The sequence below is a fragment of the Eptesicus fuscus genome, chromosome 24 (assembly GCF_027574615.1).
Source record: "Eptesicus fuscus isolate TK198812 chromosome 24, DD_ASM_mEF_20220401, whole genome shotgun sequence".
In the NCBI taxonomy this organism is placed as follows: Eukaryota; Metazoa; Chordata; class Mammalia; order Chiroptera; family Vespertilionidae; genus Eptesicus; species Eptesicus fuscus.
In genome coordinates this window covers 5,651,703-5,672,621 of record NC_072496.1, presented here as the reverse complement: position 1 = coordinate 5,672,621, position 20,919 = coordinate 5,651,703, and the positions used below count along the sequence as shown (strand labels likewise).

Genomic DNA, 20,919 nt, shown 5'->3' with positions numbered 1-20,919 from the left:
TGCAGGTCGACACTCTATCCACTGAGCCACACCAGTCCGGGCACGGCCGCTTTATAGAGTGGAGAGATTCGGAGCCTCGGGGACTTGCCCAAAGCCCCGTGGGGACCTGCAGCAAGGCTAGATTCTGAGCCCTTTCTTTCCGATCTCGGGTGTCCTTTCCCTTACAAAGCCTCTTATAACAGCAAAGAAGTGAAGGGACCAAAACGCGGAACTGTCTAAGCATGGGAAATGGTTCCACAAACCAGAATGTATTTTCTTAGTGGAATAGCACAGCAATTATTGTGTACATTCACGAAAACTATTATTCCAAGAATATAGTCTCGTGTGGCAGTCTTAAGCGGCAAAAGAATCATAACCGAGTTTAAGTAAAAGTCATCAAACAAAGACACAAGGAGCCTGCACGCGAGAAAAGACGACGGAGACGATGCTGGCGGGAAGGGCGCCAGGTGTCAGACCGGTGGGTCAGGTGGGACTCGGGCTCAGCAGCCCTTCGGGACTTGGGTTCTGGCCAGGAAAGAATTCAGGGCCAAGACCCACGTGGTAAGAGAACCTTTATTTATAAACGCACGGAGGTAAAGGAGTGATCTGTAGAAGAAATGGGCGTAGGAAGCAAGTGTCCGAGGCGAAGGCAGGGCCCTGATGCTGGGGAGTGAGGAAGGTAGAGGGGATACCCCTGTGAGGATGGGGAGGGGTGGGGAGGGTCAGGCTCGGGTGAGCTCCTGGGAGGGAGAGCCCCCGGGGTCCCCTGTGCTCAGAGTTTTAAGCGTGGAAATCTTGGGGAAGGCCCCAGGGGAAGATCTCAATAGAACCTTCAGCAGCTTTCCAGGCGTGTCCTTGCCTGGTCTAGGTCTCCACTGATGGGCTGGTTGGCGCCAGGGCATGACCAGAGAGATGCCAGGTGAGGAAAAGGTCACCTTGGGGATGAGGTCCCACCTAAGATTGTCCCCTGCTAGGCACCTGGGGCTCCCCGGCCTGGAGACTTTCTGTACCTGCTCCAGACTGCGGGGAACTCAGGTTACCCTGTGCAAGCACTTCAGGGTTTGGCGGTCTTTTACAAATTAACGCCCCGGTTTCTGCTTCTCTGTGAATACCGTCTTCTCACGTGAGGAGCGTCACTCCGTCACACTTAGTGGTGGGAACCAGGTCTATTAGAAGAGCAAATCCTTTCTCCACAAACAGAAACCCGAAGACCCGTTTAGCGGTGCTTCATGCAGGCGGTTTGCACATGCATCAAGGTCACAGATCCCTCAGAAGAAAACAGATTTTATGATGTGTGGAGAGAACTGGGACACATCACTGCGTGTGGGAGTTGATGGATAAGAGAGCAAACTCGATGTTCTTTTGCCATCAAACAGCACCGACACGTACACACACGTAAGATTCCTAGTTCCGTGAAAACCTTTCGTCAACGGATGGTGTCCCAGATCTTTAAGGAGAAAACATGAACCCCAATCATCCTAATCGTGATGAATATTACAACTGGACCTAGATTTTTTTTTTAGACACAATATAGTAGCATAAACAGCTACAAAAACCAGTGGAGCAGTCTGTGGAACTCCATAAAGAAATAAGGCACACAGCCCGGCCAGTGTGGCTCAGTGGCTGAGTGTCCACCTAGGAACCAGGAGGTCACAGTTCAATTCCCGGTCAGGGCACATGCCTGGGTGTGGGCTTGATCCCCAGTAGGGGGCGTGTAGGAGGCAGCCAATCAATGATTCTCTCTCACCATGGATGTTTCTCTCTCTCTCTCTCCCTCTCTGAAATCAATCCTATATAATACAAGGGTAATATGCAAATTGACCCTAAAGGTAGAATGATCAGGAACGACTGGTCACTATGATGCGCACTGACCACCAGGGGGCAGACGCTCAATGCAGGAGCTGCCACCTGGTGGTCAATGCGCTCCCAACAGGAGGAGCTCCACGCAGCCACAAGCCAGGCTGACGGCTGTGAACGGCAGTGGCGGGAGCCTCGCCCTCCTCCTGGGCAGCATTAAGGATGTCTGACTGCGGGTTAGGCATCCTAAGCCGCAGTCGGACATCCCTCAAGGGCTCCCGGACTGCCAGAGGGATGTCTGACTGCCAGCTTAGGCCCGATATCCACGGGGAGTGGGACTAAGCTGGAAAGCAGACATTCCTCGAGGGGTCCCGGACTGCGAGAGAGTGCAGGCCGGGCTGAGGGACCCCCCTGAGTGCATGAATTTTCATGCACTGGGCCTCTAGTAAAAATATAAAAAAAGAAAAAAGCAATATGGCAGATACCAAAATGAAAGGTCAAGATGACACATCCCCTCCAGTCTAGAACAGCCGGATGCCTGGTTTCTTGACTCGGAAGCAGTGTGCTCGGGTGGGTCCTGCGGGCGGTGGTTCCCTCGGGGATCCCCTGCCCCGGGAGCAGGGGTGGGTGAGCGGTGAGCGTCTTCATCAGAACCCACAGCTGCTTTCCTGTGTCGGGGTTGCTGGGTCCTAAAGAAGAAACTCTGGTTGATTGAACCATCGGGGCCAGAAACAGAAAAAGATTTGGAGAGAGACCCGACTTGCAAGCAGCTCCAGCTCCGTCACTAAGGACGCCGTGTCCTCAGCCGTGGAACCTGCAGGGGCCGCCTCACCGGAGACGCTGCTTCCACTCCACCAGCTCCAGCGCCCCGGGGGGCAGACCCCGTGATCCACGCGCGCATCACGTTAACGCCTGCTGTTCTGTGCTGAGCGGAGTCGCCGTACACACCCCACGGTTTTGTGGACACGGGACTCCCAGGGGTTTGTTCAGCTGTGGTTCAGCATTCACATAAGCCGCAGGATTACGAGCTGAGCTTTTGATTTGATTTGATAGGGGAGGGCCTGGGCTGTTCATATTTATGGTTTTAAGTACCTCAGGGGCATCCGTGCACTGGAATGAAGGTCGGGATGCCCCCTCCCGGCATCTGTCACAGAGATTTCAGGGCTCTGGGCAAAAAAGTTACCATTCGGTGACAAGGTCCTCCTCGTCACAACACGAGAGAGGCTCGTGACATAACGTGGGGAATGGCTAACTGCTCACGTCAGATTCACACGAGCTCCTGGGCGGTGCCCCCTGGCAGAAGGCACGTGCTCTCCGACCTGCTCCCTATTCACACTCTGCAGACCTCAGCTCAGCCCCCTGAGCAGGCTCGGCAAGTCCTGCCCTCTCCCCATAACAATGATGCCAGAGGGTCAATAGAAACCTGGGCGCCGTAGCTCGGACGCCGAGTGGCACCCACCACATGCCCATTCGCGTCTGTGTGTTTAATGAGCCCCCCAGGAGGGTACCCCCCTCTCACATTAGCTCAGAACCGGGACCCCGTTATCACAGAAAACGGATTTGCCCCGAGCTTTCCAAAGTGAGAGCTGTATTAAAACTGAACAATGTGGGGGAGTTGTTTTTCTGTCATTCGCGGGTTTCAAGAACTCTAGGGGACCCCCAAACAGGGAAATACAGCCTGGGTAGGCGCTTCTCATGCCGGGGACTCTGAGGCTCCAGAACCGTGACCGCAGCAGCCCTGCGGGGCCAGGACCCCCCCTCCCACCCTAAACACACCATGCTTTATGGGGCATCCCAGTTCTAAGGGAAATGGACAGAGAAGAGGGTGCGCACGTTAGTTAAATAGTTTAATCAGAGCAGTGTTACAATCCTAAATTAAAAGAGCCCCAAGGTTGGCCACATGGCCTTGCTTCCATCCCCCCCTGCCTTCCTCCCGTGAAGAACAGCAGCCATTGAGAAGGACCCCAAATGGAGTGACTGATCTCATCACCCGGGTTTTATGCAACCGACGAGCTCCCTGAATGGATATTGCTTCAGCATCGATATTGAGAGATGGCCGGACGAGGAGTCCTTACTCGGCCGCTGGTCACAGGTGGCGGGCGGAGAGGACCCCCAGATGGCTCAGGTCCACAGCGGGTCTCGGTGGGTGGATGGTGCCGGCTGCGGACACGGGGGCCCACGGCGCTCTGTCTTCGTGGACCGGTGACAGGGAACGTTCTCGCGGGACCAGCTGGCCTCCGAGGTTCTCTCTGTCGGTTGAAACTTGCATCATAGACATGCGATGAGTTCTTTGGGACGTGTGTGTCTGCGGTCTGCTTCACACAAGGGTTTCGTCGAGTTGCAGGGTTGCCTCAGAGCATGGCGGGAAGGGGCGCTGGGCCGTGGGGGGCGTGATGGGGAGGATGAGAGGAGCCCCTCGTCACGAGACCGGCCACCGGCTCCTTGAAAAGTGCACGGACTGCTTTGCTACCCTCCCCCACAAAGTAAAAGGACAAGGAAAAAACCCACAAAACCACCCGCAGGAGAACAAGTGGACATGAACACAGGATGCTCCACGCACACGTCTTCTGCACAGCTCAGCCCACTGAGTAAGGCACTTTTCCCTCGCCGCCGGCGGAGGCACTGCAGCTGGGGCCGCCAGGTCCCGCCCAGGATGGAGCAGTGAGGAGCCCAGGGCGCGGCCGACCTTCCCTGTGACCTTGCCCTCAGGGAGCTCCCAGCGTCTCGGAAGGACGTCTGTCTGTGTTCTGACTGAGTGTCCAGATGGCTTTCTTTCCGGAGTTCCATTGGTCTGTGTATGAGGATAAATTCTTCTTCCGTGTTGATTCTCAAAGAAAATACACGAGGTGGGGAAGGCCCGGCCAGGAACACAGCGTCACTGCTCCCAGGAAGCATGGAAGGCGGCAAGGCTCACGTCAGCGGATGTTTGCAAGAGACAAAGTCAGAGAGAGTGAGAGAGAGAGAGAGAGAGAGAGAGAGAGAGAGAGAGAGAGAGAGAGAGAGAGAGGCAGAGAGGGGGGGGGGCAGAGAGAGGCAGAGAGAGTGAGAGGCAGAGAGGGCCAGGGAGGGTGCGGGTGCTTGGGATTCCAGGAGATCGGTCTGAATTAATTCAGCTGGTCTTCATACTGTTTCCGGAAACAGTCCCCGGCTGGGAAAAACTCCCAACACCTTTCCTGGTACATCTTCCACACGTAAGATTCCTGTAGGAGTAAGGACAGTGCAATGACGCCATGTCTTCCCCAACATCTGTGTGTTCGCACGAAGTATAAGACAAACTCACAACTGTGGTACATATGTCACGTGGGTACAGCTGTGTAATTACACGTAGACTCAGATGTCACTGGAGAAGCCCAAGTTCATTACACAGGTCCTCACTGTGTCAGACCTGCTTACTTCTAGCAACAAACAGATCATCTTCATCCAGGGCCACGATGTAATAATGAATAAGACTTAATTGTGGTCCATGATGTCGAGGGTTCTTTTAAAAATATTATTGCTAATTGACTCCTTCAAATTCAAACCATTAACAACTGGAAGTGAATTTAGTGGAGAGAGAATTTCAAATAGCTTAAGAACAACCCTAGACCTTAATATGCAATTATTTGTCACTGCCCACAATATTGTGGGTGGAAGTTCATTTGAAAGCATCTGCTATCGATTAACAAATCAAGGACATTATAATAATCAAAACCCAGAGTTAGCATCTTCAGCAGCAAGAGTGTGGGGTTTTTTTCCTGTGAACGTTCCCTCTTCCAGGCGAGCCCTGCACCCCGGTCCTGGACCGGGGCCTCCGTGTGAACAGGCCCTGACTACCGTCTGGAGGGAACCCCCGCCTCAGTGTCCAATGCCCAGCTTTGTCCCCAGGGCAGGGCTCCCTCCCACCCCTCCCCCAGGCCGGGCACCCTGCCCCACCTGCCCTGTGTGCTCCGTCTCGTCCTTGTTGATGAGATACATCAGGAAAAACCTGCCGAGACAGACGAGTCAGCATGAGCGTGTGGGACGTCGGCATCCACAGGCCCTGGGAGAGGCGGGGGGGGGGGGGGGCGGGGGGGGCACGCTCACAGGTAGTTGGCCAGGTTGTGCTCCTGCAAGGTGTGGGTCTCGAAGCCGTGCGGCACCGTGTCGAAGTAGTCGTTGCCTATCCCGCAGATGAAGCACTTGGTCTGGCAGACGAAGGAGAGACGGAAACGTCAGCGTTCAGAAGGCAGAGCCGAGCGCCACGCTCACACGGCAGCCGCTGCCCCACGCCCCTCGCCCTCCGCCTCGGCCAGGCCCCGGGTCTCTCTATGCCAAGGCCCCAGGCTGCTTGCGTCCGACTGGTTCCTGGGCCCTCAGGGGCACTTCTTAGCAAAAACCTCGCCACCTCGTCCCTGGAAAAGGCTGCCGACCACGGCCCTGCCCCGGTCCCGTTCACACCCTGCATTTTAGACCACAGTTACCTGGTGAAGTCTAAGGCCGCCTCCTCACTGCCCTTCCCATCACACACTGCAGGCCCCTCCTCAGCAGTGGCCTCCCGCAGCCCTCACAACCCCGGCCCCAGTCCTAGCCCAGGACGCACTAATTCACCTGAACCACTTAGGCTTCCAAGAAAAAATCTGCACTTCAAATGCCCCCAAACCCGAATCCTGGTGTGTACAGCCTCGGTGGTGACAGCCCACGGAACCTCACGTGGGCGGTGCCCCTGGAGCTGTGTGTGTGTGTGTGTGTGTGTGTGTGTCGGGGGGTGGGGGGGTGGGCAGCAGGAGGGAGGCTGCCAGGTGCCCTGCTCTCCCCCAAATCCTCAGGACGCAGCTTGGGACCCCTTCTTGCAGGGTCTCCCCTGAACGTCTAAGGGGAAGTCAGACCTGGCACTCGGGGCTTCATCCTGTAAGGGTGCCCGGGAGTCCATCATTCTGAATGGTCCCCCGTCCCTTAGGGGTGACGTACCCAGGGCCCCCCAGGGCCAGCCCAGCACACGGCTCAAGCACGGGCCTATCGTTCCCCCTTGTTCACACACGGGGGACTCCGAGGCAAAGGCAGTGAGGGGAGGGGAGCACCCGTCAGGCTCGTGCAGAAATGGCAGACTGACCTCCATGTCCTCCTTGACCTGCTCCTGCTGGTCTCGGAGTTCTCCAAACGCATCGATGATCAAACCTGGAGTTAAATAAAGACACGGGTTAATCTTTATCGCCCAGAGAATCCTCATTAACTTCGCAAACCCTGGCTAACCCTCCCTTGGGAGGGGACGTGTGCAGCCCTGCTGGGCACCGCTCAGCAGTGGGGACCACCGTGCGCACCCCAACGCTCCCCCAGGGCGGGGCCTCCTCCCTGTGGGGCCGACACAAGTCAGACTCTGTCACGGCCAACTCCAGGCTGAAGGCAGCGGCTGAGACTGAGGCTGGGAAGCCCAGAAAACGCCCTCCTGTGCTGCTCACTGGTGTCTGGCACCCAGCGTGGCCACGCTGACCGGGAGGAAGGAGCCGCCCATCATTCCCCCGACGCTCCCTAAACTTCCCCAACTGCTTCTCTCCGGGGTGCTGGGCGCCCTCTCTCCCACGTGTCCTCTGGCCCTGCCCGCGAATTAAACGCGTGACGGTGACACTCAGCGGTGACATCGGGAACGGGCGTGAGTCTGTGCGGCCTGTCCGTGTTCGTCACTGGGAAAAGCCCCCTTTAAGCCCGGAGCACTTAGGGGTGACGGCACATGTAGCGACACTTAACTCCACCAGGACACCGGTGCGAGCGGCCAAGATCCGGAGCATTTTCCGAGGGAGAAACCCACCCCCCGAGGTGCCGGGGGCCGGGTGGGCCTGGGTGGTCCCGAGGCTCAGGTCCTGCTTCGGCCCGACACCCCAGCTGTGCCGGGCGTGGCTTGGACGTGTTAGGGCTCCTTCCCTCCAGGGCGAGTGGCACCACCGTCCCACAGGGCTCGCCACGTGCCTCATTTAAAAGGTATTTTTAAATATTTAAAAATATTTGAGGGCTCAGAGACTGATGATGTTTGATCGGACCCGAGGCTGAGGGCGCCCCACGGGGCTGTAACGCTCACAGAGGGGCTGCTGGCAGGGCCAGGTGGGGTCTCCCCCTTGTGTCCATGGCCCACCTTCCCCCGGACCCAACGCACCCAGCTCTGAGCCGAAAGCCCGGCTGGCTCTCCCGGAAACGCCGGCCGCTCAGCCCCCTCTGCGGCTGCGCACGCCGGGGCTCAGGTTCCAGCCGGCCTGGTACCCGGAGGAGGGTTACCTTGTATTATCGCCAGGAGGATGACGATCACGAAGAAGAAGAAGGTGATGTCGAAGATGATCCGATAGATCTCATACTCGTCGCCCGCCGGGTCCTCGATCTCGTCGCCGATGCCACCTCCAGCTCGCACGCCCACGTACATGTGGAACATGTAGCACTGCGGAGAGAGGGCCCTGCCGAGGACACGCCCCGAGGACACTGGCCCTCACACCCCAGCCTCACTTCTCTCTCAGCAGAGGCCTAATCCCGGGCCTGAGGGGCTCGCTCTCGCTCCCTGGCCCGTTTCTGTACCTGTAACGTGATGCAAACACCCCCCTCCCACCAGCCGCCTTCACCCGGCTCAGCCAGCTCCCGGCACCACCCACCGCGTCCGTCACTCAGCCCCAGGCTGCCGCCTCCTGCCCAGCTCTCGGTGAACTGCCCCCCGGGAGGCTCTGTGACCTTCGCTCTCTCGGACTTGCCCCTGGAGGGCTTTCATGTCACACCTGTCATTTCTGTGCCCGTTTCTTAAAATGTCCCCCTGACACCTTGGGTCTCCTCACTGAACTCCAGACTAGTACGTCCAGCCTGTTTCTTTTACGCTTTCCCCTCCTTGCACAAGCGCTGGCCCCGTCTCTCAGGAGGCTGTGGTTGCTGCGGGCAGGGTGGGAGCGGCCCAGATCCACCCCGGAGGGCGCAGGGAGCAGGGAGCAGACTCAGGGCCTCAACCCGCAGGCCTCGGAGTCCCAGAGCACCTCCGAAAGCCAAGTGCAGCAGAGAGCAGGCAGCCAGGTGACACCGGGATGCCCCTAGTCAGCAGCTAAGTGCTGACAGAGGCAGGAAGTTCCAAGTGGCTGGAATTCCTGAGCAGAATTAACTGAAGATGATGTCACCCAGAAAAGAGGCCTGTCAGTCGGGCACACAATGAACAGGATTGTCATGGGACAGCCCTGCCCTCTGCTCTGAGCTGGGTGAGCGGTCCTCCCTCCGGAGACAGCCAGTGAGATGCTGATGCCGGGACCTGACCACGCATCCGGGCCTCCTGGCAACTGGGACGCCCAGGGTCCCTGTCGCACCGACCGAGGCCCTGTCTGGGAGTCCCTCGGAAGGCAGCCACCCTAAAACCCCGTAAGCACTCATTCCTCAGACGGGTGGGTCCAAGGCACTGCTTAAACCATCAGCCTGACCCTGTGGGCGGAAGGCGTCTTCCCGTCCATCCCTGCACACTGCCGGGGTTCACCATACATGTTCTCATTAGGAACGCATCGGGAGATGTTTTTCTCCAAACCTGTCTTCACGGGACAGGAAATGGGTCACGGCACCATTGCAGCTGCCCCCTCCTTACTTAACGACTCACAGCGGCCACCGGCCACCTGCCCGGCTTCACCTCCTCTGCTCGGTTTGCAGCGCCCCCGTGGGCAGAGGGCTCACCGGACAATTTTCTGGTCCAGTTCTGGCCCCCAGGTTTCCACACCCACACCCCGGGGGGCCCGGGATGCCTCGCCTGCCAGGCCCTGCTCAGGGGACACGTCTGTGTGAGACCATCCTCCTGATCACGGCTTTGGGTTATACTCTGGCTTCCCATGTGGGTTTCTTCTACAGAGAAGAGGATGTGCGATGTGCTGCACGAACTCTCACGAGCAGGATGCTGGTGCTCTGATGTGCTCCCGCTCCTGCTCTGCCCCGTTAAAGGGTAACTGCACACGTTACTTAGGCTGAGGCGGGGACGCGTTTTCATCCACACGAGACCACACACGTGAACTTACCGTTAGCATGTCGTCACATTTCATATCTGGTGTGTCTCCATCTTCACTTTTATTGTAGAATTTTCGGAAGAAATTGAATGCCACAACAGTGTACAGGTATACGACAACAGCTAATAAGCCCACTGTTAATACCAGCTGGAAAGCAACATGACATCGAGCGTGTGTTAGGACACGCGAAAGGGCGGCTGTGGGAGGGATGTCTGTGTGGGACTTGGCACAAGCTGGACTCACTGACCAGATGTCTTTTTCTTTTTTTTAAATATATATTTTCATTGATTTCAGAGAGGAAGGTAGAGAGAGAAACATCAATGATGAGAGAGAATCATCTATCGGCTGCCTCCTGCATGCCCCACATTGGGGATTGAGCCCACAACCCAGGCATGTGCCCTGACCGGGAATCAAACTGTGACCTCACAGTTCCTAGTTCGTAGGTGGATGTTCAACCACTGAGCCACACCAGCCAGGTGATCAGATGCCTTTCCCACCACCCAGGGGGAATCTGTTTCCATATTCTCTTTATTTTACCAAGGTGTCAGATATTTTATGTAAAACTTGATTCCTCAGTTAATAAATGCATCCTATAGCTGGAATATAAATCAACTGTCTTAATTTCATATCCAAATTGAAAATAAGGTGCTTAAAATGCTCCTTTTTCTATCACCTAAATATGACAGTAGATACATTGCTCTTTCTTTTTATAATGTCTTTAAGTAATATACATTCCAATTAAAACTATCTCATTAAGACTGATTATAAATCAAATATATGTATTTTTTGTTAATCCTCATCTGAGGATATTTTTCCATTGGTTTTTAGAGAGAGTGGAAGGGAGGGAGAGAGACAGAGAGAGAAACTTCGATGTGAGAGAGACACATCGATTGGTTGCCTCCTGCACAGGCCTCGACCAAGGCCGGGGATGGAGCCTGCAACCAAGGTACATGCTCTTGACCAGAATTGAACCCGGGACCCTTCCGTTTCCATATCCTAAAACTCGAAATTTGCATTGCGTCTAACATCTGGAAAAACACACTATTAATAATATATAATATAAATATTTTAAATATATGCCTGAGAAGTCCTGTTTTGGTAACATAAAGCAATGATCCAAGTGAAAGACACTTTAAGAGCTGATAACCAACACTGTTTTGAAGGCCAACCTTTTCCCTGGGAAATGCCGCAGTTTAAAAGATCTTCCCAAACCCTCTCACCTGCTTGCCGTTGTGCGTTACTGACGACAAGATGGTCCTCAGCGTCTTGAAGCCCATAGCGATGTCGAGAAGATGAGCAGCAAAGAAGAAGTTGTTGTAGTGCCCCAGCACGGACATGGTCATGTACCAGGCCAGGTACAGGAAGGACTGCAGACGGGACGGACACACGTGCGTCAGAGAACAGAGCCCGTGACTGCCGTCCCAGTGCTGATTTCACTCTAGGGCAGCCACTCCGTTCACTTCGCCTTCTTAGATTACACACTTACAGAATTCTCATTATATAATCGGGGAGTGGCCTCCACCATTAGAGAGAGATTAGCTGCAAGACGCCTTACGAACAGGTGACAGTTCTAAGACACACAGTCTGGGTTTGGGGTCTCAGAAGAGTCTCTAAGGTCTCTGGCGTCTGGGCTTGTGGCTGAGTGAGGTGGGGGTCGAGGCAGGAGAATGTGGGGGTGTCCCAGTCTTTGGGAGAATGGAACTCATGCTCACTGTGAAAGACAGTGTTAAAACTGAAGGGAGACTTTAAGAGGACATGAGCTGCCCCGGGAGAGGCCGCAGCCAGAGCACAAGGCCGGTGCACTCCTGGGCACAGGGTGAGAGGCTGGTGAGAGGCCTGGGATGCTGGCTGACATCTGACAGCGAACACGCCTGGTTCAGCGATCAGCCACGTCTCAGGCTTCTCTGCAGCGACTTCCCACAGCCAGCAAACTGATAGGAACAATCATTTAATCCGAAAACTTCAAGAACAAAAAATGTGACACTGTTGAGCAAGCCAGGCTGGAGGAAAAGGATCAGCTGCCGACAGCGGTGCTTTTGGTAATGAGATTTTCTCACTGTCTGTGGGCACCTAACTTGGTCCTTATGTTTATATCATAGGCTCTGAGGCTCTTTAATAAACGAAGGATCAACAAAATAATTATTTAATTTGGGAGAAACTAAAACTTATCATAATCAGTATTTAAATCCTTTTTATGTATTTAGAACTTTCCTTTTAACATCTATAAAACGTTGAAGTATGCCCCACCCAACTGAAACCTAAATGAAACTACACGTAACTTTGCATCTCAGCTTCTTCTTGTGTAAATATGTGTTTGTTTTCACCTCAGCTATGGGAAGGAAGGGCCTGAGAGACAGGCGATTAATCACGTATCCCCTGGGTCTTGCCCAGCTGTGCCCTGGATTAAGTGAACTGATTTCGAAGAACTTGAGTAACATCTGCAGCCGACAGCCGCGGTAACCGGAGCGCCTGCGCGCTGCCGTAACTTACGTTGTCAGTGAAAACGACTCCGAGTTTCCACATCTGATACTTCACATCGATGGAGTTCAGTCTGGGAAGACAAAGAGTGTGCAGACGTGCCCATTAAGCAGATGCCCAGGGATGAGCCCGGCACCATCGCGGACATTACTTCTATCCCTGTCCACACCCAGGAGGCTCGAGGCACCCAGGGTGCGTGAGAGCACGATTCGCTTCCCCCAGAGCAACCTACAGCAGAGTAAGGGTCACGTCGGGATCTGACTTTCCCGTTTGTCTCTCATAGATGTTTCCCTTCCCCCCGCTCTAAAAATCAATAAACACGTATTTTAAAAAAAGAAAATAAAAGGGCTACATAGTTCCCTTTTCCAAAACTTAATTAACATTTTTTTCAAAGAAGAAGTATCAGAAAACATCGTCATATATTGCACGTTTGCATATGTTTTACTTTGGCTTAAAGAAAGAAAAGGCAAGTTAAATTAAGAGCATTTTTTGTTGTTGCTTTATGTACATAATGAAAAGCATCTTCAGCCATTCAGCATGGCTCAGTGACTGAACGTCGACCTTGAACCAGGAGGTCACGGTTCAATTCCTGGGGCAGGGCACATGCCCGGGTTGCAGACTCCATCCCCAGTAGGGGGCGTCTCTCATCATTGATGTTTCTCTCTCTCTCTCCCTCTCCTTTCCGCTCTGAAATTAATAGAATACATTTCTAAAAGAAAATGAAAAAGGCACTTTCAAAAATTAATAGAAAAAAATCCAATCATTCATAGCTCAAAATAGCCAGAGGTCTAAAGTAGACGCTGTGTACACTTTGTTCCCTGTCTCTCGGTCCCTGTGACCCGGAGGGAAGGAGACAAGGCTCCTGCAAGGTCCAATGCCATCACTGTCTCCTCCTTCCAGCGGCGCAGAGCAGTGACACTCACACCGCCGCCAGGGAGCTGTCTTTCTTGGGCTTCTTCTTCTCCCGGGCGTCGCTGAAGTCCAGGGCGGCTTTGTCCATGCCAAGCAACTCACTGATTCTGTCCCGGCCATAGAACTCGCCGTATTTATCCATAACCTAGGACACAGCGAGAAAAGAGCCCCAACCATTAGGTCAGCTCAGCTCTGTCTGCGCATAAAACGTCTAATTATCTTTATAGTTACTATCTATTTGTCTTATTTTGAAGTTCACTTTAAAGTCTAGTTGATGGCTGTGGACCCTGAGCAAGACAATATCTACTAAGAAGGGCTCTCAGTGACTTAGCTAAGCTCAAATTTTAAAAACCGGTCCAGCAGCCTCTCACGCAAACTGCAAAACTGCACTGAGCTGCCGCCGGCACCGCCACCTGAGAGCCCTCCACTCTCCGGACAGAGCTCTGCGCCGGTCCATGGCTGAGCTCCGCCTCAGCTGCTTCCTCCCGCCCTCGATGCAGTCTGCTTCAGGAGAATAAAACTTCACGGAAGTAAGATCTTCAAAGATGATATAAAGAAAATAAAACGCAGTTCCCTGTTGCCGGCCAATGCCGTTACCTCTTTGGTGGGAAGGGGACCACGCCTGACCTATCGGGTGCCCTAACTGCGAAGGGCCTTTGCTGGTGTGGGTACCGGAGGAAGCCAGGGAACCCCACCCGCTGTGGTTAATGCGGGTGAGCCTGCCGAGCCACTGTCAGGGCGCGTGGGGGGGGGGGGGGGGAGCAGCGCTCACTTATTCTGCAGCCCCAGAGGACGGGTCCATTTTGGGGGGAAAAAATACTGAATGTATTCCTTCTAAGAAGTATTACCTTTCTTTTGACAAATTTGTCCCAGTAGTTGTTGGGAAATGACCTAAAAGATGGAAAAGTGTAGGAAAAAAAGAGTTATTTTAAAGTATGATAAATCATAGTATACTGCTTGAAATATAGAAAATATTTAAAATAATATGCAAACATATTTTCCATTCATGAAAATTGTAATGAATTTGTTTCCCATCTTATCCTATAATTTTTCTGCATTGTGGGCACATCAACTATTACTTTGAACGTGAATATATAAATACTGCACATACATGGAACTCACAAAAAGGCGCTGGGTTGGCATTGTAATGGAGAAGAACATGAGCATATTTGTTAGTCAGCTGACGGTTGTGTTTTTTAATCTATTTATAGATTGCTTTGTCAAGTGTCTTCAAAGGATCTAGAAATCTGTCACTGCTTTTCCTACGGAGGGAACGCAATCTCCTTCGCACCAGTTACCTTCAAGGAGACGTGGATCGGGAACCTGCATGACCTGGCACCGGGCCAGGGCGGTATGCACGGGTTTGGGGGGGCGGGGGATGGATGGAATGTGACTTAGCGCCTAGAATGCTAAACAAAACACGGCATTCGGAGCCAACCTTTACTGCGCTTCCACAGACAAATCACCCCCATTTGAAAAGCAAGAACCTATAGAAATGAAAACTTAAAAACAAGCAAAACTAATCACTAAACTAATAAAAAGGAGGCCTTTCCCTCTTGAGAACTGCAAGCTACTTTGAAAATACGGACACTGTCGGCGGAGGGAAGCTGCTGGGATGGGCTGACGCTGCACAGCAGCCTGCAGCTCGTGGCCGACACGGCTGAGCGATGCGGGTGCAGAAAAGCATGTTTGCTGTCTGCTGTTTTGCACGTCCTGATGCTCAGCTAGTTCTCCACAGGCTGCCTGATGGCACCTGCTGGAAGTTTACATTAAAAATGTGAAATTCGCCCTGACCGGTTTGGCTCAGTGGATAGAGCGTCGGCCTGCGGACTGAAAGGTCCCAGGTTCGATTCCGGTCAAGGGCATGTACCTTGGTTGCGGGCACATCCCCAGTAGGAGGTGTGCAGATGTTTCTCTCTCATCGATGTTTCTGACTCTCTATACCTCTCCCTTCCTCTCTGTAAAAAATCAATAAAATGTATTTAAAAAAATAAAAAATAAAAATGTGAAATTCAATCTGTCTCTAACGCTACCTCTCCTACCTTAGTGAATGGCTCTGCTCCTCCTGCGCTTCTGGGTGATATAACTCTATACTGCAGGTTCCCAGCTCCCTGCACCCTTCTCCGAACTCTGAGTGATGGAGGCCAAGTCCACGGGGCTGGGGACCGACGCAAGCCCCTCTGATGAAGGAATCAGAGCACAGATGGCAAAAACTGGTGGCCTCCACCAGGGGCTGAGGGCGCCGAGCCTTTGATTTTCTTGGCTGAATAAACACCCATTAATCACTCTGCTGACTTCTGCCAGCACGCAGGGAGTTCCGGCAAGGGACTTCACGTTGGAATCTGTGAGCGCCGAAGACCTCGTACGCTCTGTACTCACTGTGTGTTGATTACGAGCCGATCCCACTGGCCTTTAATATCGTCTTCCGAAGGCTGCTCTGTAATGTAAAGCCCGTCAAATTCCAATTTCCGAGCTACTTCCTTTTCGCGCTTAAAAATAACCAGCGGGACCTACGTTTCAAAAAGAAACACATTAAATTACTTTAGATGTACTGGCATCTCCTGTGGTCACAGTCCTTACAAACCAGCTTTAGGAGAGAAGCATTTCCTGTGTTACTTCCGGGAATGAAAGTGAATCAGCTGTATTTAGGAAAAAATATCACAAGGTCTTGGAAAAACAAGAGATAGAATAGATATTGCATAACACGTGTTTTTAAACACAGAAGTTCATACGTAACTAAGTCACTTTTAAATAATAAAGAGAATAAGGTTACGCAAAACTGTTTTCCTTTGGCGTGTTACAGATGCATACACACGGTAGCAGCAGACACGAGGGCAATAAAATTCACTAAGGGCAATAACCGTTCACTACGCTTCCCGAATGCATGCTTTTGAAAAACGCAATTTCATTTGAGAAATCTCTTTAATAATCCCTTGCTCAGCGTGACCACGTTATTGTGAAATAATTTTAAGTTCAACATCAGGAAAACTCGTCTGTTTTTCAAGATGTCTTCAGAACACACTGACGCCCTTTTCCTATGGACAGACTTTACACAGGGGAGGTGCGGGCATTCCAGAAGCTGAGAACCCCCCAGGGCCCCGGCAGGAGGTGGAGAGGAGTCTCGAGGAGACGTGCTGGCCTCCCGCCCTGGCCCGGTCTGCAGCGGCTCTCAGGCTGCACAGCAGAGAGGGGGGGGGGTCTTGCTGGGCAAGATGAAGAGCTTCCCAGGAAATGGCAGCCCTGCGCACTCGGGCTCCCTCCTGGGTGCGTTCACCCGATGACACTGCTCCCTGCAGGCGTCCTGGGGGCCCATCACCTCCCGGGGGAAGGGAGACACACTGGGGAACCTTTGCGCCCAGGATGGCAGCAGAGGTTCCTGATGCCAGAACAGTCACCCTGACTGTGAGGCTCCGAGGGTGCGTTCCTATAACCTAACACGCCTCGGGGAGCGCTGCTAGGGAGACAGTGCCTGGGCCCTGCCGCAGGGTCGTTACAGGTGAAACGGGCCACTGAGTGTGTGAAAGGAAGCTCAGTCAGACCACCCCAGCCCTCCCCCCTGCCCAGGGCAGCCTGCAGCCGCGCCGGCTCAGTGTGGAGTCCAATGGCCAGGCCCCCCGGGCCCAGCCAGGACAACCGGCCGAAGCCAGCATTGCAGAGTGAGGCTGTGCCTGCCCCGTGCGTCTGCCCCGTCCATGTTCCCCTCGGCGGCCCCTGCTCCCTCCCAGCGTCCGCAGGTGTGGATTTCTGGAACATTCCGAATAAGCTCCGTGCATGTCATTTCCATCCCAGAACCCGCTTCCCCGAGGGCGGCCGCAGTGCCGGCGCGGCTTACCTTCAGGCAGTAGTAGCCGATGATGCAGAAGAAGGAGATGACGGTGTGCAGCACGGCCAGGATGCGCAGCGTGGGCTCCATGTAGCCGCTGCTCTCCTCCAGCACGTAGTGCACCGCCAGCACGCCGGGCGCGTCGTCCCCGCCGTCGTCCGGGCTGCTGACTCGGGCGCTTTCACTTGCGCTGCGAGGGGGCAGCTCCTTGCCTTCAACCACAGAAGAAGTGGAGACCTGATTCAAACCAGTTAGAGTGCGGTCAGTTCTCTCCCTCCAAGCGTCAGCGCCAACGAGAAACAGGAACCCAGCCTTCTCCGCACATGGCTGGGCGCGAGGTGAGGGCCCTGCACAGGCCACGGGTGGCTCTCTCCACCCCTCCTCCCTGGTCCACGGGGGATGTTCTCAGAAGCTTCTGGGTCAGCAGATCACTAACACGCTTGTGCCAATCCTTCTACTGAACCAAGAGTTACCAGGATCCGCGAGTGGGGGAACTGAGATGGCTCAGCTGCCTCTCAAGGACCAGAGGAACCGCCTGTCACCCCTGAGCCACAAGTGAGCTATGCGCATGCACGGGGAGCATGCGGCGAGCCTCTGCGGAATCGCATGTCCCTGAGCTGCAGGAAGGACGGTCTCCGCCTCAGTCAGGGACGTGCTCAGGGTGGGTCTGTGACATCGGAACATCATTCAGGCTGTCGGTAGCATCGCACTGGTTATTAAGACCAAGAAGTACGTACCTTATAGAAGAGCAAGATGAAGTTGATTGCAAAGGCGACAAATAAGGCCAACATTCTCATGTTGTAAAAGTTGCGAGCAAAATAGTTCTGAAGGTGAAAAAAATGAAAGGGTCACTGAATCGAGAGACTTGAAATTTGCAGACCATGAAATAAAGCATTCATTCATTTACCCAAAACTACTTCCTGGGCGCCTAGTGCGAATCAAGCCTCATTCTTGAGACCGTGGACATCACTGAGTTAGAAATCTGGGCACCACGGAGGGGACACACCCACAGGCAGGGCGTCACCTCAGGGAATGCTCTCTGCGGGCTTAGGGAATGGGGTGCGGGAGCAGAGCCCTGAATGCCACGGGGAACAAGTCAAGAGAACAAGTGGGGACCAAGTGTGTGTCAGCGAGAGAGGAGCACGCAGGGGCAGCCCCGAGGTCAGAGCCGTGGGGGTGCCAATCAGGACAGAAAGGAGGAAGCCTGTGGGGGAGGGGGGGGAGGGGCTGGGGTCCGGGTGAGCTAGAGGGAGTGGCAGGCCCCTGATGAGGTCTGTGTGGGGTCTGTGATCTCCGGGGCCTCCAGGGGGGATGTGCACAAGGAACAATGAATCACTGCTGCAGCGTCATTTCCCTCGTCTGTGAAGTGCGGATAAACCAGAACCTTCTCATAAGGGTTCGGTATGCGGACTGGATACGACAATAGAGGCGAGTTTATGAGTCTTGTTATCACAGTTGGAATTATTTCATTCCAGGAGGATCTGAAGAGGGCTTGATGCCCTCAGTGGGTGGGCTCCACGCATCTGGAAGACAGAGCTGAGAAGAGTCACTGCTGGACTGGACTGGAGGTGGAAGGGAGAGAGCTCAGAGGTGGTAACTTCTGGGTTTGGGTCTCAGCACCTAACTAAGCGGCTGGTCCCACTTTCTGAGCTGGACAGAACCGGACAGAAGTGGGTCTGAGGAAAAGGCTCTGGGAGAGCAGCACGTGCTTTAATGTTAAGTGGGAGGCGCTGGCACAGTGCCCACGTGGATGTGCCAGGGGCCACGTCACAGTCACCGCGTCTCCTGTCCCTCTGCGGGCACACACGCCTGCTGGCGGTGTCCCTTCCACAGGGGACTCCGCCTTCACCGCCACAGGCCCCTGGGCCGCGGGGGCCGGTCACGCCGTTCACCCTGGTGGGTGGACCCATCAGCGAGGCTGTGCCAGTCACTCTGACACTGAGCTCCGCGATGACAGAGTCCGGGGCAATGGGCTTGAGGTGACCATGGCCAGCCTGTGCATGTGAACCGGTGAGCAGAGAAGCCACCGTGCAGAGAGGGGCCCACGGCCCGCGGCAGAGCGACGCCAGCCCCTCTGCACCTGCTTCCCGTAGGCGGCTGACACACTCCTGGGAACCACGGGGCTCCTGCAGGTGTTGCTGAGCCCACTCGACCCCGTGCCCACACCCGGCCTCACCTGCAGCCTCACCTGCAGCGGGGCACCCACCGCAACACCCAAACTAGTGACCACCCAGAGCTTTCTAGAACACGTTTATGCTCAGAGTACTCTGTACTAAACAACACAGGGAGGCACAGACCGCTGAGAAAACCTCGTTAAAACCTACCACCACACACACATCTGCCTGCCTGAGGTACATACAGCATGTCCCACACGTGCACCTCAGCAGTGAGAACATTCAGTCTCGGGGACGGCCACTTCCCTTGCAGGTGGTCCTGCAGTGAGCCTCGGGGGCACACCCAGACCCGTCCCAGACTCTGTGGGGAGACACTGGGTGCGGCAGCCACCACGTCCAAGGTCTCGGGCTTGTGAACGTGTACCGAGGTCCTGGGTCCGTCCTCACACAGCAAACCCAACGCACCAGCAGGTGGACTTGGTTCTCTGGTTGCCGCCCAGCCCACGGGAGCCCACGGGAGCCCACGGGAGCCCACGGACACTGCGGAGCCTCAGTTATTACGGCCTCACAATGTGTCACAGCAGCGTTCACCCTGAAGGGCTCACCAGGAGCTTCTGCTGATAAGCGATGATCTTCTTCCAGAACACGGACTCGGGGGCCTCGGGCTCCCCGTATCTGTGCGTGTGGATCAGCCGCAGCTTCTGCCGGCCCTTCTCGTCTTTGGCCTTTTCTTCTTTCTCTCCATCTTCTCCCCTGGGAACAGACGAGTAAACATAAGCCGGCAGAAGAAGAAGGAACTAGCAGGCTTTGTGCCAAAATATACAAACGAACACACATTTAAATCATAGCATCATTGTTGAAAAGTTCTCCTCCAATGAACTGTAATGTTCAGGATTTCAGAATCTGGGTTGGATGTCTAGGACCCCGGCCTCCTGTGGGGAATTCAGTGAAGTTCAAATCTACAGCATTTCACAGGCTGGAGTGTCTTTGTATCCGTACAGCACTCCCCCTTCCCACTGAGCAATGACATCGCACTGGAAAGCGACTAACAATGAAACCCCCAGCCTGCCTCACTGCTGAATGAGAATTTTAACAGTCAACCTGAACAGTGACTCATCTTCGGACCTAATGTCAGAGACATGCATTTGGTTGTTCACGTATATAAAGCATGTCAGGATGTTAATGTTACATATGATAATGGAATTAGAAGCACTAAAATTTGATACCTAAAACCCCTCTAGCTGCAGAATACCAATCCTCCACGGAAGTGTGTTTATGTAGATGAACTCATATTCAAAACCCACGTAGACATAACCCACCTAACCTCACCCACAGGAGGTATAGCTAACATTTTAAAAATATGTTTGTATTGATTTCAGAGAGAGGGGAAGGGAGAGAGAGACAGAAACATCAATGATGAGAGAGAACCATCGATCCGCTTCCCCCTGCACGTCCCCTACAGGGGACTGAGCCCACACTGTTCCCAGGACAGAATCCCATGTGTCCTTAAACCAGAGCGGGGCCCTTGGCTCTGGGAGGCATCCCTGCTGCGGGACACACAGGGCGATGGGACCGGAGGACGAGGCTGGCCTGGCCCCAGGCGGGCGGCGCTCACACTGATGCCCCAGCATGGAGGTCCCGGCGCTGAGCCTGACCCCAGAGAGGACAGAGGTCTCCGTTCTGCGCCCTGAAGAGGGAGCACAAGCCACAAGGAAACCACACGTACTCGGCTTTCTCGGGTTCCGACTTGTTTTCTTCTTTTTCTTCCTTTTCTTCCTCTTTTGTCTCCTGTTCCTTGAAGTGAAGGGAAAGACAAGCAGGTCACACACCACCTTGGGATGAGTTTAGGGGGCCCTGTGCC

The 20,919-nt window shown here is 54.1% G+C and overlaps 1 protein-coding gene across 1 annotated transcript in view; it reads right to left on the bottom strand.

Annotated features, from left to right (window-relative positions):
• Positions 1-4,807: 4,807 nt before the first annotated feature.
• Positions 4,808-20,919, bottom strand: part of RYR2 (ryanodine receptor 2) — a 198,038-nt gene continuing 181,926 nt past the window's right edge. Inside the window, exons 92-106 of the mRNA XM_054713161.1 lie at positions 20,785-20,852; positions 19,664-19,811; positions 17,682-17,768; positions 16,954-17,181; positions 15,501-15,631; positions 13,970-14,012; positions 13,133-13,266; positions 12,222-12,282; positions 10,952-11,098; positions 9,744-9,878; positions 7,999-8,155; positions 6,845-6,909; positions 5,839-5,939; positions 5,689-5,740; positions 4,808-4,976 (exon numbers count right to left, since the gene is read on the bottom strand). Coding sequence (XP_054569136.1) covers positions 4,881-4,976; positions 5,689-5,740; positions 5,839-5,939; positions 6,845-6,909; positions 7,999-8,155; positions 9,744-9,878; positions 10,952-11,098; positions 12,222-12,282; positions 13,133-13,266; positions 13,970-14,012; positions 15,501-15,631; positions 16,954-17,181; positions 17,682-17,768; positions 19,664-19,811; positions 20,785-20,852 — 1,653 coding nt within the window. The 3' untranslated portion in view covers positions 4,808-4,880. The remainder of the gene's footprint in view (positions 4,977-5,688; positions 5,741-5,838; positions 5,940-6,844; positions 6,910-7,998; positions 8,156-9,743; positions 9,879-10,951; positions 11,099-12,221; positions 12,283-13,132; positions 13,267-13,969; positions 14,013-15,500; positions 15,632-16,953; positions 17,182-17,681; positions 17,769-19,663; positions 19,812-20,784; positions 20,853-20,919) is intronic.